Source organism: Podarcis pityusensis (genome assembly GCF_964106645.2).
Source record: "Podarcis pityusensis genome assembly, chromosome: 7".
NCBI lineage: Eukaryota > Metazoa > Chordata > Lepidosauria > Squamata > Lacertidae > Podarcis > Podarcis pityusensis.
Window position 1 is genome coordinate 66100535 of NC_138031.1, and position 17819 is coordinate 66118353.

Below are 17819 nucleotides of genomic sequence, written 5' to 3' on the forward strand. Positions count from 1 at the left end.
TTCCATTTTCTTTGCTTTCTTCTTATGCAAATACATTCATATTGACAAAGCTCAGAGTTCATCAGGTTTGTTTGAGTGGTTTCTTTTTTAAATCAAATTCCTATCTGGCAATCCAATAAATTATTGGTATTGATTAACTTCAGTGCAAGCATCCTAGAACCTTTTCTCCTTTGATTCAAGGCCATCACTCTCTACATTTGAATACAAATGAATGCATTACTAGTGCACGGTGCATAGAAGCCCCCACTTGGCTCCACTCTTGCTCCTCAGCATGTTGGAACCAACAAACAAGCCTTGGTTTGCCATGTGATCTGAAATAGTGCTCTTGACTTTCCACTCATTGTTTCTTTAGGGGGAATGAACTGCAATCCTGAATTTGAATGTTTTGTTGCTTCTGGTGCAGGGAGCAGCAGAGTGAGGATTTTGGAGCAGCATGCACCAGCACCTGCTCATTCACATTCAAACATTGTCATAAGAAGCTGGGATAGCTCAGTCGGTTGAGACTCTTAATCTCAGGGTCATAAGTTCAAGCCCCAGGTTAGGCAAAAGATTCTTGCATTCTGTGATTCTATGGGACGTGTATTGTGGTTGAACATGAACCACAAAATTGACCTTTGTTTCTACAAAGGTCTGCACACTTTAGACTGGGCAGAGTCAGTGTAGGAAAAGGAGTCCAATTCTTTAAACTTAAAAGTTTTAAGGGTTGCACAGAGAAGAGAAGGTTGGCTGGTGTGCCTTTTTTCCAGCACTGCAAGTAGAGCTCTCTCAAATCCTGAGGATTCTGCTGCTGCAGGAGTAAGTCGCATCAACCAGCTATAGGAAGGGAAGAATACCCCCGGCCATTTGAATGCCACCCATAAGGATTGGATGCAGAGGCAATTTCACTTCCCAGAGTAAAAAAAGCACCACTGCGAGCAAACTACTACCAGACTACTTTTACTATGTTCCCTACTTTTAGCCTAGCACTCTCTCCCTTTCAGATGCTACAAGTGCATCAACTGTGCCTTATGGAAGTTTCCTCAGAATTTTTAGTGCCGGTTCAAGAGAAATCTGATTGCATGATACTTGTGGATGAGGCAGGTCTTCCCAAATGACTGGGAAGCTCTCATGGAGCTTCCTATAGTGTGTCAAATGCATTTTCTTAAGCACAGCTCTTTACATGATTAGCTTATGCAGTACACATACAGGCTAAAAGACATCTAAAAGCAGCAATGGGGACCCTGTGGCCCTCCATATGTTGTTGGACTCTGCTCCCAGCATCCCCTCTGGCATGGCCAATGGTTGGAGATCATGGAAGTTGTTCAGCAACAACTGGAGCCCCAGAGATTCCCCATCCCTGCTTCCAAGTCTTATATCTGCTCATTGTGTATATTAACAGTTCGTATGGAAATTGCTCAAACATGCAGAAAATGGAGGGAAAGGCATGGAGAGGAGGATCCCAGTTTATGTTTTGAATCCTGAGATTTACAGTATGACTTCCAAGTGGGAACCTTTGAAATTCTGTCAAGTGAAAGTTTTCAGAGTTCCTGGGTGCCAGGCTTATGCAAAAATTAAAGTTCCATTCATTGTTCATATTGGACGTGTGCACGCGCTTAAATAGCTGATGAATAGTGTTTCGATCTGTTCACTCATTGTTGAGCTTTGGCACAGACAGCTTGTGGGGGGGGAGATTCAGGGTTTTGCTTTCTAACGAACCCCCTCTGAGAATTACAGCTAATTTTGACTCTTTTTAAAATTCTCCCTTCATTATCAACATAAAGGCCTTTGTTTGGTTTCTGCACTAATTTCAGGCCTAGAAAGCTTCAATAGCGTGCCTTCCATTGTTGTTATCTCTCATTAGAATTCAATCTTTCCATTGGGAATCGGACAGAAAATTGCATGTCCTGTCATGTTGGGTGGGGAAAGGGGCTATTTTATGGTGTGATTTGCTTTTTACTTTTTAAATAACTGGCATTTAATTGTCATGTTTTTCTATGCATATTCTTGATGGTCCATTTTCTTTTTCTCTCTCCTATTTTAATACATCTGTGCTTCTGAATCCAGTGATAGGAAAATACAGTCAACTTCCAGACTCAGGTATAGTTTTCAAGTCCATTTTCGAATGTGATTTATTTTTGTTGAGCCACGATATTCTGACATTACTTCCCTCCCAACCACAATGCATCTGCAGCTCAGGCTCACACACTTCTTTCCTCCCCCCCCCCCCAGCTGAATGTCTGAAGCAAGCAATCCCACATTTAGAGAACTGGAGGCACCGCACTAACACTGACAATAGAAACTGTTAGGAAATAATGTAAAATTCATTCATTGAAAAATAGTATGTTTTGAGGTTACAGAAGAAAATGCAAAAGAAATGTGTCTTGGATGTTTTTTAAAATCTATGATAGCAGATTTTCACACATGCCCCAGTCGATCCTGCAAATATCAAGCAATGGACATGGTTGTGTGAACCAGCCTTCCACATGCTTCTATATAGACCAGTAGTATTCTTACACGGGTCTTAAGTGGTGGATAGGAATGAATCAGTCTATTTCCAGTCTGTGTTCACCCATAAGTCCATTTTACATTAATTTGCAAAAAGCAAAAAGACAAAAACCTGTTAAAAATTGCCCTAAAATTACATTCATATTTAAATATTTAGTTTTAGGCATGTTTTCTCTCAAAATATGCATGTCTAAACCATTTAGATACATTTTATAAGTTGAGAACTGCATTGGAACATTGGGAAAGTCTGGTGCATAGCCAAGTTCAGAGCCACACATTAGACTGGCTGATGCATCTGTAATTGTGGCTGTGCTTCAGTTGGCTAAGGAAAATTGAATATAATACAGTGGTGCCCCGCAAGACGAATGCCTCGCAAGACGGAAAACCCGCAAGACGAAAGGGTTTTCTGTTTTGGAGGCGCTTCGCAAGACGAATTTCCCTATGGGCTTGCTTCGCAAGACGAAAGCCCATAGGGAAATCTCCGGGGACCTCTTTTAAATGCTGTGGTGGGGAGCAAAGCCTTTCCCCCCCTCCGGCCTTCAGAAGAGGTCCAGGAAGGCCGGCGGGGGCCGAAAGGCTTTGCTCCCCCCCGCCAGCATTTTAAAAGCAGTCCGGCATAGCAGGGAAGAGCTTCCCGCTATCGCGGACGGCTTTTGAAGGCAGGCGGGGGGAGCAAAGACTTTCGCCCCCCGCCGGCCTTCAGAAGAGGTCCTGGACCTCTTCTGAAGGCCGGCGGGGGGCGAAAGTCTTTCCCCCCCCACCTGTCTTCCCGGGAGAGCGGAGAAAGGCAGCGCCTTTCTCCGCTGTTCCCGACGGCTTTTGAAGGCAGGCGGGGGGGGAAGACTTTCGCCCCCCGCCCGCCTTCAGAAGAGGTCCTGGACCTCTTCTGAAGGCCGGCGGGGGGCAAAAGTCTTTGCTCCCCCCGCCTGCCTTCCCGGGGCAGCGGAGACTTCTCTGCTGTCCCGGGCGATCTTAAAATGCTGGCGGGCGGCAGCGAAGCTTTCGCTGCCACCCACCAGCATTTTAAAATCGCCCCGGGACAGCGGGGGCTTTTAAAATGCTGGCGGTCGGCAGCAAAGCCCTCCTGTCCCCGGAGCTTGCGGGGCGGGAGGTGGGGAGAAGGGCTTTTCTTCCCACCCCCAGCCTTCAGAACAGCCTTCTGAAGGCTGGGGGTGGGAAGAAAAGCCCTTGTTTCCCCCCCCCCCCCCAGCCTTCAGAAGAGGTCGGGGGACAGACTGTCCCCGGACCTGGTCTGAAGGCGGTTTCCCTAGGAACGCATTAATTGATTTTCAATGCATTCCTATGGGAAACCGTGCATCGCAAGACGAAAAACTCGCAAGAAGAAAAAACTTGCGGAACGAATTAATTTCGTCTTGCGAGGCACCACTGTATAAACAAAGCTACACCAAGGAAAACATTTCTCCTGCCGTTCTCCATCCCTGGGGAGGGCTAGGTCATCCAGTGGGAGGCAGGTTTTGCCTTCCCTTCAACAGTGTCCAAAAACATGGCACTTTACCCTTCTCAATAGGAATGAATGGCTACAGTTTACTTATGTGAAATGGTGAAAAGGTTCACATAGGGAACCACTAGTATAATAGTTGAACCTGTTCTCTGCATTACTGTCTCCTGCGTTGTTGTTCTGTGCTGCTGTTTCGTTTTGCCATTGGTTAGTTTTGTGTTTTTATACAGTGATTTTGTTGGAATTTGCATGGGTCGCCTCCAGTGCTTGTCCTACTCAGAACAGACTTACGGAAACTAATAAAACTAAGTCATATTCCTTAACTTCAGTAAGCTTGCTTTGAGCAGGACTAGCATTGCTAGAACCGTATCTGTCTTAAACTGACATACTTTTGTAAACTGCCCTGAGACCAGCCAGTGATGGGAGCGCTATAACCAAAACTAATACTGTAACTAAATGGCTGGTTTTATTTGGACATAATAATAGTGTTTGGTGGAGGGGAGTGGCTTTAAAAGGCTACTACCTATTGATCATGAATGGGATGGAGATTAAGCTCTTTTTGCATGTGTCTCATAGGTATGAGCGACACTGTAAAGGACAAATTCTCTACAGCGTTTTCCATCGTCGGTATGTTTTCATCACACGCAGTAGGAAGTCTCAGCGTTTTCTTCTGTGCAGAAATCACACCAACAGTTATAAGGTATGGCCATGAAAAGCTCACTCAGGCTTGAGGAGACGTTCTGAGGTCTCTTGTTTTTGCATAAGGCAGTCCACTGGTACCTTTTTTGGGTAGTTTTTGGGGATGGACACTTTGGAACCAACTCCATTAAATGATACATTAAACCCTCCCCAATTAGCAGTAAATGGTAGCTTTTGCAGGGAAGGTTCCATCAGCACTGCAACATGGGACAAAAAGAGCTTTTTTTAAAAAAAAAGATATATCCCCATGTGCTGTTTTCTGTTTTCAGGATACACAGCTGAGTGGGGAATATTTGGGCCAGTTGCTACCCTCCTATCCCAGGGTTGATATGAGGATGCAAAGGCAAATGGGACTTTGTGCCCAGACCTCTGGATGCATGTTGGGATTCTGTTTTAAAATAATAAGAAATAAAATAAAGGTGGGTTTGTATATTTTTGGTTAGATCACTAGAAAAGCAAGCCGCTGAGCACGGCATGGTCATGGAATCATAGAATTGTAGCGTTGGAAGGGAGCTTCCTGCAGCCAGTCAAAAGCCACACTTTGGTTTCCAAACATACTGCCCCCTGTACAGGGGCAGTAATAATAGTACTGTTCAGCCTTCTAAGATTGCTGCAAGGATTGTCGAGATTGTGAACTTCTCTGAATATGAGGGGGGGAAACTACATCAGTAAAAACATAAATTAATTCACTTGTTATTGTTTCCTTTTTATTGCTTGCCACCTTGAGCTCTAATAAGAAAAGGGTGGTATATTAATAAATAAGTAGCATTTTTTTCTCTGTATCAAATTAAGTTGTTCTTACGGATGTTAATGGGACGCAGGTGGCGCTGTGGGTTAAACTACAGAGCCTAGGACTTGCCATTCCGAAGGTCAGCGGTTCAAATCCCCATGACGGGGTGAGCTCCCGTTGCTTGGTCCCTGCTCCTGCCAACCTAGCAGTTCGAAAGCACGTCAAAGTGCAAGTGGATAAATAGGTACCGCTCCGGCGGGAAGGTAAACGGCGTTTCCGTGCACTGCTCTGGTTCGCCAGAAGCGGCTTTGTCATGCTGGCCACATGACCCGGAAGCTGTACGTCGGCTCCCTCGGCCAATAAAGCGAGATGAGCGCCGCAACCCTAGAGTCGGTCACGACTGGACCTAATGGTCAGGGGTCCCTGTACCTTTACCGATGTTAATAGGAAACACATTATTGACCTTTAGGTTAATTTTGTGCATCAACTCTGTTGGATTTTTAAGAGTGTCATAGCTCAAGATGAAATTAATAGAAATCTTACCAGCACACATAGTCTTTTCAAATAAAGCAAGAACAAAAAGAAAAATGTAGAGGATGGAGGTCAGTCAATAGCATTTATTAGAACTTCTACTTCCTTTGTCACAAGCAAAAGACTGGTTGTGGACAGCTCCAAATTCAAGCATCCAGAGTGTGTTTTGTCTCCCAAAAGCTGCAACTCTGAGAGCTGCAGAATGGAGGCTCCTTGATATAACAGCATTTAGTATGCTGATGCCTTAGTTTTGGTTGGTTCCTCTGGTCCCATGCTGCCAAGTACTTTAGGCATCATTGAAGACTTCTAATTCTTTATGCCAAGGAGTTCATTTGTAAAGCTTCTTTCGGGCACTTAACAAAATGAAACTCCTAACCCTGCCACAGTAAACTTGTTGATGAAACAGCTGTGTGTGTTCTTGCTGCTACAAAATGGAACAAGAGGGTTTTTTTTATAGAACAGGTTAATTTGGGGAAGAGTGAACAATGAGTAGCAGGGATGCAAGTTGGCAAAATGGTGGCGGTATTTTGGCTACCTAAGCAACGTCACTCACAGCCTGAGCATTTGAAATAGAGATAACGATGTGGATGAGCCAAGGCAGATAGCAAGAGATTGGGGGTGTGCCCTAAAATGCTCCCCCCCTTGTAAGTAAAGAGGAGGAGTTTTCTCAGGACTCCAGTCCTGGGAAGCAGGTGCAGCCTATGTACAGATGTGTACTATGCCATTGTACATCACTTCTGGGGGCTGGCAAAGGGAGGGGAAGGCATACGCAGCCTTCATCCACTGCAGCCAGATGGTGAATGAGGAGATGGAAGAGGCCTGCCCTGTTCAGCACTGGCACAACCTGCTATATTTATGCAAAGGCCTCCAGTCATCTGCATCAAACAGTGACATAATTTATTTACATTGGCAGCTCATTTTGGGGGCCGCTATTTGGACTCACTGCAGGGACTGAGTGCTTGCAATGAAGGCTTTGCTAAGCGCAAGTCCTTCGTACTAGAAGTAGCACAGTGCTTACTCCTGAGTATGCCAGTGGAACGGCAGCTCTCTGAATCTTCATTGGATAGCCATTCATGGCCGGACTCTCCTAACTGGGACCGGGACAGACAAGAACAGGATAGTGTAAAATAAATCTGGATGCAATTTTTATATCCGTAGGGATTTCCAAAGCGTGCCGGACTAAGCAGCCTTATGGCTCTGTCAGACGTCTGAGCCCACAGCAAAAAATAAAATAAAAAATGAAGTAGGCTTGAAATGCTCTTCTTGCAGAAAAGAAGGGTGGGTATGATGTTTGTGGGTCTGATTTCTGAGCACTGAAGTTTCTCTTGGCAGGATTGGCTGGGGGGGGGAGCAGTGCCATGCCTCCACTCTCCCAACAATGGTGTTGCTGCCATCTGCGGTAACAGGAGGTGGTGGCATAGATAATGGTGAGGTTGGGCCTGCTTGGGTGTGCCAGCAGGAGCGTTGGGTTGGCTTTGCATAGCCCTGCCGTACCATCACCCTGCAATGCCCCTGCACTATCCTGGTAAGCAGCCGCCGCTCCTGATTGGATGGTATTTCATTGTTAGGTCTTCAGTTTTTAGTTGATTAATCGGAGGAATCAGCTGGAAAAAAAATAACAGCATTTAGAGAGAACCTGTTAACATTTTCAGAGCTTTTGACAAAGTTTATCTTTTAATCTATACAACTGTACTGCAAGGTCAAGATGATAATAATAATAATAATAATAATAATAATAATAATAATTTATACCCCACCCATCCGGCTGGGTTTCCCCAGCCACTCTGGGCGACTCTCAACAGAATACTAAAAACACAATAAAACATCAAACATTAAAAACTTCCCTAAACAGGGCTGGCTTCAGATGTCTTCTAAAATCAGACAGTTGTTTACTTCCTCAACATCTGATGGGAGGACGTTCCACAGGGCGGGCGCCACTACTGAGAAGGCCCTCTGCCTGGTTCCCTGTAACCTCACATCTCGCAGTGAGGGAACCGCCAGAAGGCCCTCAGAACTGGACCTCAGTGTCCGGGCTGAACGATGGGGGTGGAGACACTCTTTCAGGTATACTGGACCAAGGCAGTTTGTCCTCATATTGCCTGTGGCCAGTGTTGCACCTGAGACAGTGGTTTCCCTGATTCCATCTAACGAATTTCTGACAGAGAAGTGATTCATACTGGGCACTTTTTGTAGATAAGATGCAGCACTTTACCAGCTCTTGGATTAATTAATTTTAAGCACTATATTCTTTTAAAAATGTGAAGCTACCCAAGCCAAGGGTGGCAGGCCCTTGTAGAAGTGGCACTCCTCCCTCTCACACATGGAATGGAATGGAATCCAGGATAGGGACTGCTGTGACAGGAATTTGTATCATCTGAAAACAAAGTATGATTCCTTCATCTGTAAATGTGTGCAGATTTCATTAATCAACTAAAATTCATCCAGTTGGTCAGCTGAGAATTCTTTAATCTGATGGCACCCTGTTGGCTGACTGAATGACTAACTGACGGGAAGAGAAATATTCAGAATTTTAGAGAGGGAGAATGATAAAGAGCCGTACCTATAAAATGTCTTTTTCAATCACTGTGGTTCCTCATTATTTTTAAGTGGCTCTGTATAAATCTGAGGAAAGCCTGCTCCCTAGTGATGACAAAAGAGAATTTCACAAGTTAAGTTTTTTAGCGATCTGGAGATAGAAAGTAGACTCTCGCTCATGAAAGCAACAGATGGGCAATTATAAGTGGTTGCCCTTTGTATATTACAGCCTAGCATAAGTTTCCTCCTTTTCCATCACTGATGTTATTGAGCGGTGTTTGGTGAATTGCTGCAAATTTAAACTAGGCAACATATCCACACTAGTTTCACAATTATAAGACTTCGTTATTTCTGCTTATTTTTTAAATGGCCAGGGTTGGGTTGTGTGGGGTAATTTTTACTCAAAGCATGCAGGATTTGGATTTTCAAGGGCATGAAAATCGATCCTTCTGGATTTTTTTCCCCAACTGGGTGAGAAGGGTAGTAAATATCTGGGACAACTGAAATGGCCAGGTAAAATCTGAGTAAGATGATGGGGTATAATTGACATGAAATTAACTCTGGCAGAACTCTTAATTTTTTCCTTCAAAAGTACAGATAACTTTGAGGAGTACCAATCGAAGTCTAACCCATTTTCATTCTTAGGTGCCTCTTACTTTTATAGCCCATGCCACCCCTAGGAGCAGGGCCGTCTTACCCATAGGCACTAGGGGTGTGGGGCACCCGGGCACCGGACTCTCAGGGGTGCCAGGCAGAGAGTCCAGGGCCCAAGAGTTGAGTGCAGGGGGAAAGGCTGCCTGTCAGTTGGAGCGCCACAGCAGGCTCTTCTGCTGCGGGCAGTTCAGCTCTGTGAGTTCAGGGGCAACCGAGCCAGCAAGATGCTGAGGCGGCCGGTCGGCTCTGCCCTCCTGCACTCCTGGGACTGGGCAACCTGGGGGGCCACCAGACGGATCTTTGCACCCCGGCGCCACATATGCTTAAGACAGCCCTGCCTAGAAGGAGAAGTAGACTAGCTGCTTAGTCCAAAATCTGAGCTATGTTCCATCATGTGCCCCCCCTGCTAAAATGGGCAAAATACATTCACAGTAATAATTATATTAGGAATTGAAGGTGAAGAATGTTAAGGTAGGATTGCTGGGGAGCCTCCTTATTCCAAGAGGAAACTTAAATTATTATTATTATTATTATTATTATTATTATTACTATTACTCCGCCCATCTGGCTGGGTTTCCCCAGCCACTCTGGGTGGCTTCCAGCAGAATATTAAAATACAATAATCTAATAATCATTAAAAGCTTCCCTAAACAGGGCTGCCTTCAGGTGTCTGAATCATTTGGGGCTGTGAATTGCCATTTCTTGACACAGTTTAAGCTTGATTAAGTTGCCAGTGGGATTGCCCTTTCTCTATTGAAAGGATGGAGGAAAGAACTACTTTATGATGCTCCAGGAGAGAGAGCATGATTTTGGAGTCTGGTGCAGCAGAAGGTACACAGCCAGGGACCCATTCCTGTAGAACTTGCCAGCACAGTAAAGTCGGACCTTTCTGCTTTTTGAGGTGCATTTAAAGACCTTTCAGAAGTATACATTATGAAACATATAGAACTGTTGCTGTTGGTGTTTTAATTGTTGAAAACTGCTTTGGGTTTCCTTATTAAAAAGAATCGTTTTGAAGGCGACTCCGCCGAACAGGGAAGTGCACATACAATTCTGATCCGTTTATGATGCCGTAACATTGTAAACTAGTGAATCTGTAACCAAACTGATTTTTGTTACCCAAATCTATCTATCTATCTGCACGCTCATTTCCACAGGGGTGGTGGGCTTGGCCTCGTCCAGGCCAGCGCAGGCTTTGGCATGCTCACGGCACCCATCATGGAGCTCCACAACCAGAAAGGCTACTTCCTCCACCATGTGATCTTTGCCTGCTGCACCCTCATCTGCATCATCTGCATCCTCCTCCTGCCCGAGAGCAAAAACCAGAACCTGCCGGAGAACATTCCAGACGGCGAACATTACACCCGCCAGCCCCTCCTGCCGCACAAGAAGGGGGAACAGCCTCTGCTTCTGACAAACTCCGAACTCAAGGATTACTCTGGCCTCCATGATTCGGCTGCCGTGAACGATGGAGTGGCTGAGAGTGTCACGGCCAACGGGATGAAGGCGATGTAGCTGGCCGGCTGGAGGAGAAGGCACTTTTGGTGTGGCAGTGCTTTCCACAGGAGGTTTACAGACCAGTGAAATTAAAGGGACAGATAAATGGGGGAATTGGACTCTGCTGCTAAAGCCACTTCTCGTAGGAATCTTTTGACTGGGGTGCAAATTGCTTTGGAACTAGTAATGGGAGGGGAATGCATCCTCAAAGCAACTGGCTGGAGACAAAACTGCCTGTCGGAACTTTTCTTTTCTTCCTGCCATGAAATGTTTCTATTTATTTTAATGATTCTCCCCGCCATGAAGCACTTTATTCCCTTTTCTCCTTTGTTGACCACAAACATGAAGCCGCGTTGTTCTCCGTAAGAGCAGACATTCCAAGATAGAAATCATGAGATTCGTTTTGCTTTTTATTGTCTCTTTGTGCTTTTGTTGGAGGAATGAAGCATCTCCTTGCTGCGACAAAGAATTCTTTGACTACTGACGTTTTAGGTTCAACCAATTTTCTTTGTCTCTCCAGATAATCCAGTCCTCCCTACCACCACCCCGTCTTGCAGTTTACCTACTGTATAAGTGTGCATACAAAGCTCTCACTTAAAATTCCAACTCCGTTCTTGGCAGCAGAAATAGAATTTGGTTAGGGAGCTGTAGTCTGTTTTTTAAAAAGCTGTTTTCTAAACTTGAAAAGTTGCAGTTTCAAGCCTAAAAGAAACCACTGCACAAGCAAACTACGGTTTTTCGAATGGAGATCAGGCATGTGGATTTAAAAGAGGATCATGTCTCTTTATAAGGAATTCTTACAAGTGTTTATTATTAATAACAACAACAACAACAATAAGCAATTTCAAAATTCGGTACTCAGTGGTAAACAAGGCTTTACCTAAAGTGGTTCTGACCTAACAAAGGTTCTAGGGACTATAAGGTAGTGCTTTTTCTATGAGAATATTTCCAATTTGGGAAGGGAAAAAGATGGCCAGAAGGGTTTAAGACTTGAACATGCTTGGTCCAGAAGTGGCTAGACTGGAAAGTTCTGTCTATCCCAACACTGGCTCAGCTGCGAGCCTTCCCTGTCCCCCAAAGACTGATTTTAACGGACTAATATGAGCGACAAGCTGTAAATGAAATGATATGATAAATTAATGCTTCAGATTAGGGGAAGAGGAGATGGGGAATAATAAACCAAACAGGCTCTTTGGATGTTTAATGGAGACCAGAGTGGTTTCCTTATGAGATTTGTAATAGTGTTTTTCCAAGAATAGGTTTGCATATTATCAGCTGGCTGCCATTTTCTAATGTGAAAGCTTATGGGAAATGGCCACTTGAAGTGCACCAAAATAAAAATCCCAAGTGCTCTTGTAGGATTTCTCGCCCCCCCCCCCCCAAATGAACAAATGCATTGGCCCCATATGGTTCACTTGGCAAACAGACGTCCCCTGATCCTAAATGTATTTAGACACTGAAATTCAACAGAGGTTGCTCCTGCTTAAAATGGGTTTAGGATCCGGATATCAACGAAGCAAAAAAAAAAGAGCAACCCACCAACAGCCCTCTTCCTTCCTCTTCCACCAAAAGCTAGCAACGATTTAAATGTTCTTAACACAAACAGATGTTGGCTGCTCAAGCCGTGTTTGTTGCGCAAGAGCCTTGCAGAGCCAGCTTTGAGCAAGGAGTTCTGGAGTTGCAGCTACTTTGCTTATAGTTAACTATCCCCTTCCCTCCCCTTCCACTCAGACCATGCATTTGTGATTGCCCAGTGGTACAGCCATTTAAATGAGTGCAGCAGCCAGATGTGTGGTGACGTGTAGATCCATCCATTTGACTGTCACTTTGTTCGATGTACACCTTGCATTTGTGGGTGAAGGAAAGGGACTCTTTTCCCCCTCGTGTGCTTTCCTCCCTGCCGTGACCCTTCTTTGCTCTATATATTGTCTGTTAACTTGCTTGTGTTTCTTCTTCCTTCCTCTGTCAGGCTGCCTTTTGCATTCCTGTGACCAAGCCCACAAAGCGGCTTGTCATATAGCAAGTTGTGCAGCGTTTCAGTGCTGGCTTTTTGCTAGGAGGGCAAAATTGGCCTGATCTAAGAGGCAAGAATGTATGTACTTGAGAAGAAAAAAATGACGTTGTTGTAAAGCTGGTAACTTTCGTACAGAGGATGAGACACTCGGGGAAATCTTTCTCAAGCCCCGTTGAGGGAAAGACAACAACACTGAATAGATCAGTGGTTTATATATGTGTGTGTGTATAATTTCCCCCCAGAAGTGCCACTACTGCATTCACCCGAGTGGGACTTGAAAAAGTGCGAGCCCCATCTTTCTTACACTCTCTAATAAACTGTCTGGCTTCAACCACAAAAAGGCCACTTCTTCCTCTCCATTCTTCTTTTATGTTGAGACTATTACAAACTCGCAGTGAAAAAATAAGGCCTCTTTGAATTGTGCAGTATTCATGTGCCAAATTTGTGTAACGCCTTTTATATAATGCTTGTTAGCAAGCGACCTATCAGGAACATCCTAGCATTTCAGTAAAATCTATGAAGTATAAAAAATTTTCGTTGTTTTTAAACTAGGGTGGGGCCCTGAAAAGCATTTGAGAGAAAGGCAGAGAGAGAATTTGGTTATGGACGTGCAAAAGTCCCAGGCCAACACACAGCACTTTTGCAATCCTTGTGGTACAAAACAGATTTTTAATTCCCTGTCTCTGTGCATATAGTCTTAGAATAGTGTAACAAATCATGTGGACCACATACCAGCCTGTGGAGTTCATTGCATTTTAACGCCATTAAAGTCTTTGTTGTGCTCATTTCTTTCGCCTGCTGCGCTTTCTACTTTCCTGTTCTGATGTGATGCTCCTTAACTTTACAAACAAGCAAAAGCAAGAGAGAGGGACTTTCTCAACATATTTAATGGACTGTGTAAGGTAATGGGAGCACTTGGTGATTTTAAAAATATATATATATATATAAATTAATCTTTCGATTTTTCTCCCCTTTTATTTATATCGTTGGGAATCTTACTTTGTGAGTCAGTACTTCACATTTTGTTTCCACCTTATTTTACAGTTTTCCCTTGGTCCAGAAGCAAATGTTCATTTCCCTTCACAATAGTATTTTCGCTGAAGATACTTTAAACATTATTTTGATAGCGTCCAGTACCTTACGGTGCTTAACAGATTCAAATCAGCTTTTGACGAAGGGACAAGATTGGCACTAACTTACCACCCGAGCAAAGAGCACTGCTGAATTCACTGCACTACGGTCCTGTATAACTTGTGAAAAGTACTTCTCCACTGTGCTCTGTTCTGGAAGTCTCACGCAACCCAGGTTTCTGGAAGCCCCGATATCTCCATAGCATGTAGCTGTACACAGCTCACCACCTAAACCGGTTGCAAGTTGTTACAGCCTTACAGTAATGTGATGTTGACATCTCTGTAGGAACCAGGAGTTTCTGGACTGCCCCATTGTTAGCTCCTCATTCGCAAATCCTTTTTGTCCTTAAGACAGGCCTGTTGGCTGCATATCGAAGCTTGTCAGCCATTTGAGTTGGCTTTCTGTTTTCGCATCTAGGCCACAGTCCTCATTGTGTAGGCCTCTATATGCAACAAGCATGTACACACTGCCAGGGGGTTGGAAGTTTGACAAGCCCATCTTTGAGGAAACACTGGTTTCCATTTCACTTTTTAAGGCTCTGCAACAGTGTACAAAGGAGGCAGGCGATGTTTTGTGGAAGGTTGTAGGGGCACCATTGACCATAGTGTGCACATTGTTCTGTGAACCGCCCTGAGACCTCCAGGTATAGGGCAGTATATAAATTCTATTAATAATAATTCAGCTTGCAACCAGTAAGTTTTGCACTTACTGCAAACCTGTTTTGAGCAGAGATTAAAAAGGAACGACTGTGTACATCACAAGCCTTGGCCGGGGAGGGTGGGGAATGAATAAATAAAGCAAGCAAGCAAGCATCCTCTGTTGCACCATCTTCATCTCTGCTTAAAAACAATCTTCTACCTCCAGGCTGGTCCTGGTCAGTTCTTCCTTAGCAGAAGAAAGGCTGTTCAAAGATCACCCCCCCATACGAGAGAGGGAACCAGATCATGCAACCAGCTGTTTGTTCCTTGTTCAGATAGTCCCCTTCATAGAGTCAGTGAACACTCCATTAAAAGTAATAATTTGACATTGGCCAGATATCTGGTGCCATTTCCCCCACCGCCCCCTCCCCGCTGGTAAACACAAGGGAAAAGTTCATGGGAAAAGGAAGACTGTAGCAGTCACTGCAGCCTCAGCCTGTAGCAGTTGTGGTTTTCAGTCGCCTCTACTGACTTCTAGCTGTGACTGAGGTGAAGGAGCTGAGTGCTTGAGGATATCTTGTGCTCAGGTCAGTTTCCACTATGCTACCACAAGCCATACTAAACATGTCAGTGGGGCTGTGCCAAAGGCAGATTCAGCCCATAGCAATGCAACTAAAAGACCAGCTTTGGCACACAGGCTGGCTGAAGACCGTGGTTGCTGCAGGATGATGACTGAAAGTTGTTGCTTGCCAGGTGATTCTAGATGGACACATAACATTCAGTATGGAGTGGAGGTCAAGAACCAAGGCAGCCAGTCATCCCAATTAAGAAACCTCAAGTAGTTGCCAGGTCTGAAGATAACAGAAACCTCACCTCGAGTTCATCCTAATAGGGAAAGCACTAGTAATCAACTACAGTCATACCTTGGCTCTCGAACGCCTTAGTACACGTACATTTTGGCTCCCAAACGCTGAAAACCCAGAAATATCCCGGTTTTCGAATGTTATTTGGAAGCCAAACATCCGACACGGCTTCCACGGCTTCCGCTTGAGTGCAGGAACAGACTCCCAGAACGGATTAAGTTCAACAACCAAGGTACCACTGTATAGACTTCAAGCATTTCCCCATTTTTCTATGAGCCAAGATTGGTCAGTTTGTCTAGCTTTTTCATTTTTAAATTTAGCACTGAAATATTTTACTTAAAACCCATTTTAATAGCATTAATCAGGACTGGTTTTTATTTATTTATTTATTTATTTATTTAGGTTCTCTGTATCCATTTCTGTTACCAAAACTCTATAAAGATGGGGTAGAATGCAGTTATAATAATGCATTCCCTATATGAGACGGGGATGTTTTGAGATACAGGCTGCTTGATTATTACTAATTGGAAGTATTTCATTTATGTTGCCAGTTCCAAAAGCCAAATAAAAGGGGGGGGGGGAGAGAATCACCAAACTCAGAAGTGCCATTATAATGAATTCTGAATGTGATGTCAAGTTGCATCTGTAGCTGGGACAGAAAGAAACCAGTTAAGCGTGGCAGATCTTCCACACTTAATTTCTAAAAAAAATGTTAACGAAACGTCGTTTTTAAATGTACCGTGTGAAAACATTTTCTTCAGAATGGAGTAGTGTGCTTATGTCTGTAGTGGGTGAGATTTCCTTCCCCTTCCCCTCAGTTTGATGAAATTCTACTAACTAATCGTTGTTACTCTACAGTTGTTTTTTTTTATTAAAATAAATCACGGGTGGTTTGGTGGTGCTTCATAGCACAAGCTTAAAAGTCAACTACTGAAGAACCGTCCTGAAAGCTAAATGTCTGCATGATGTCACATCCGTTGTACCTGCTGAACAACTTTGTATGTAAACGAACAGGAATAAAAGACATTGCCCCATTAGAAAAAACAAACAAACCCCACGCTCGTCTGTCTTGCCAGTGGTATACACTATCAACCTCTCTGCTCAAGAGCTCCTTTAGGCAGGTACCTGATTATTATTATTATTATTTTTAACTGAAATATTTAAATATACCTGTGTCTAGTGTCAAGGCAGCTTATAGGCATCCATAAAAGTGTGTTAAAACATTAAAAATAATGTCACACATTAAGACCTGCTCTCCATTGGATCCGTCCCATCAGTTTTAAGTGTTGTAGCTCACTAACAGAGTACATGCAACCCTGATCCAGTCTCCAGCATTTCAGGGATATGTCTGGGAAAGGGATCTAGTCTAAGAACCCACAGCCAGGCACTGAACACAATACTGAGCTAGATTGGCCCCACAGCTTGAATTGGTCGTAAGGCAACTTCTCATGTTCCTATCAGAGCCACAAGGCACTGCCATCCCTGCGAAACGCCAACCTATTAAACTTTTCAAACCGGGAGAGCCTTAGTCTTCATGACTAGTATCTCATTAAGCTTTCCTCCTGCATCCATGCTCACACAGGAGAACTTCCCGTTTGGGCTGTGCACTTCTTGCATTATCCATTTGTTTAAAGCAGCCTTCCCCCCTCAACCTGCTGACCTCTGGCTGTAGCTGGGACTACAGTTCCCACCATCCTTGGCCACTGGCTATGATGGCAGCAGCTGGTGGAAGTTGTAGTCCAACTACAGGCCACTAGGTTGGAGGTACATTTGAAGCGTCTCTCCAAATACACGCTTCAGATTTACCTCTGTCAGGGGCCCTGACTTGGGCCCCGGGTTATGGGGGCCCAATGGCACCCGTGACGTGTTGTGACTTCATGACATCACATGGCGGCGCAGCATCACTTAACAAGGCCTTGCAGAGTCTCTCAGAGGTTATGTCCGAGGTCTTGTGAGGCCTCCAAAACGACTTCCAGTTTCTACCAGAAGTCGCATTCAGAGGCCTGGCAGGGCCTCTGACGTCCTCTGGGAGTGGTGGGGTTCCGACGTGACTTCCAGTAGAAGCCGGAACTCACAGGGACAAAGAATTATGAAGCGTTAAAATCGAGATGTGTAAAATATGGAAAAAAAACGAGGAAAAGCAGGACTAAGATGTGGAGATTTGCTTCAGAGATCCAGACCGAAAAATTAATAATTATAATTTGGTCTTTTTTATTTTAGCTTTTTATTGTAATTGAAGTATTATGATTGGATATATTAATTGGATGTTTCTTATTGGAAAATCAATAAAAATGATTTAAAAAAAGAAAAAGAAACCAGAACTCGCATATGAGGTGCTAAGGTGCATTGCATATGAGGTGCTAAGCACACCCACCCCCCAAAATTGTGGGTGTTCTGACACCCAAGGCCTCCTACACCTGGTGCCTATGGACTTCATTTTATTAATGCCCAGATGCCGTAGTAGCTCCAGTAGTTTATTCCTGTTGTTCTTGTGGGAAAGCAAGATTACCGCCCTCTCATTTAAAAACAAAACCAAACCCACAAAGAATAGGGAACTTGTTAACAGAATCACAGCAAGAAGCAC

General features: G+C 44.2%; 1 protein-coding gene and 1 long non-coding RNA gene across 5 annotated transcripts in view; one reads left to right on the top strand and one right to left on the bottom strand.

Moving 5' to 3' along the window:
• Nucleotides 1–17819, top strand: part of SLC22A23 (solute carrier family 22 member 23) — a 107402-nt gene that overhangs the window by 80573 nt on the left and 9010 nt on the right. For 3 of the 4 annotated variants that reach the window (XM_081014798.1, XM_081014799.1, XM_081014801.1), the window contains 3 exons: nt 2044–2076; nt 4520–4643; nt 10250–13388. In XM_081014798.1, coding sequence (XP_080870924.1) covers nt 2044–2076; nt 4520–4643; nt 10250–10607 — 515 coding nt within the window. In that variant the 3' untranslated portion in view covers nt 10608–13388. Of the gene's footprint in view, nt 1–2043; nt 2077–4519; nt 4644–10249; nt 13389–17819 lie in introns of those variants that run through there. The other variant, XM_081014800.1, reaches the window with a different exon arrangement.
• Nucleotides 6538–10243, bottom strand: LOC308482209. Its single transcript, XR_013989152.1, has 2 exons — nt 8464–10243; nt 6538–7507 (listed from the first exon to the last, which is right to left on the bottom strand). It is a non-coding gene; the product is annotated as an uncharacterized lncRNA (long non-coding RNA).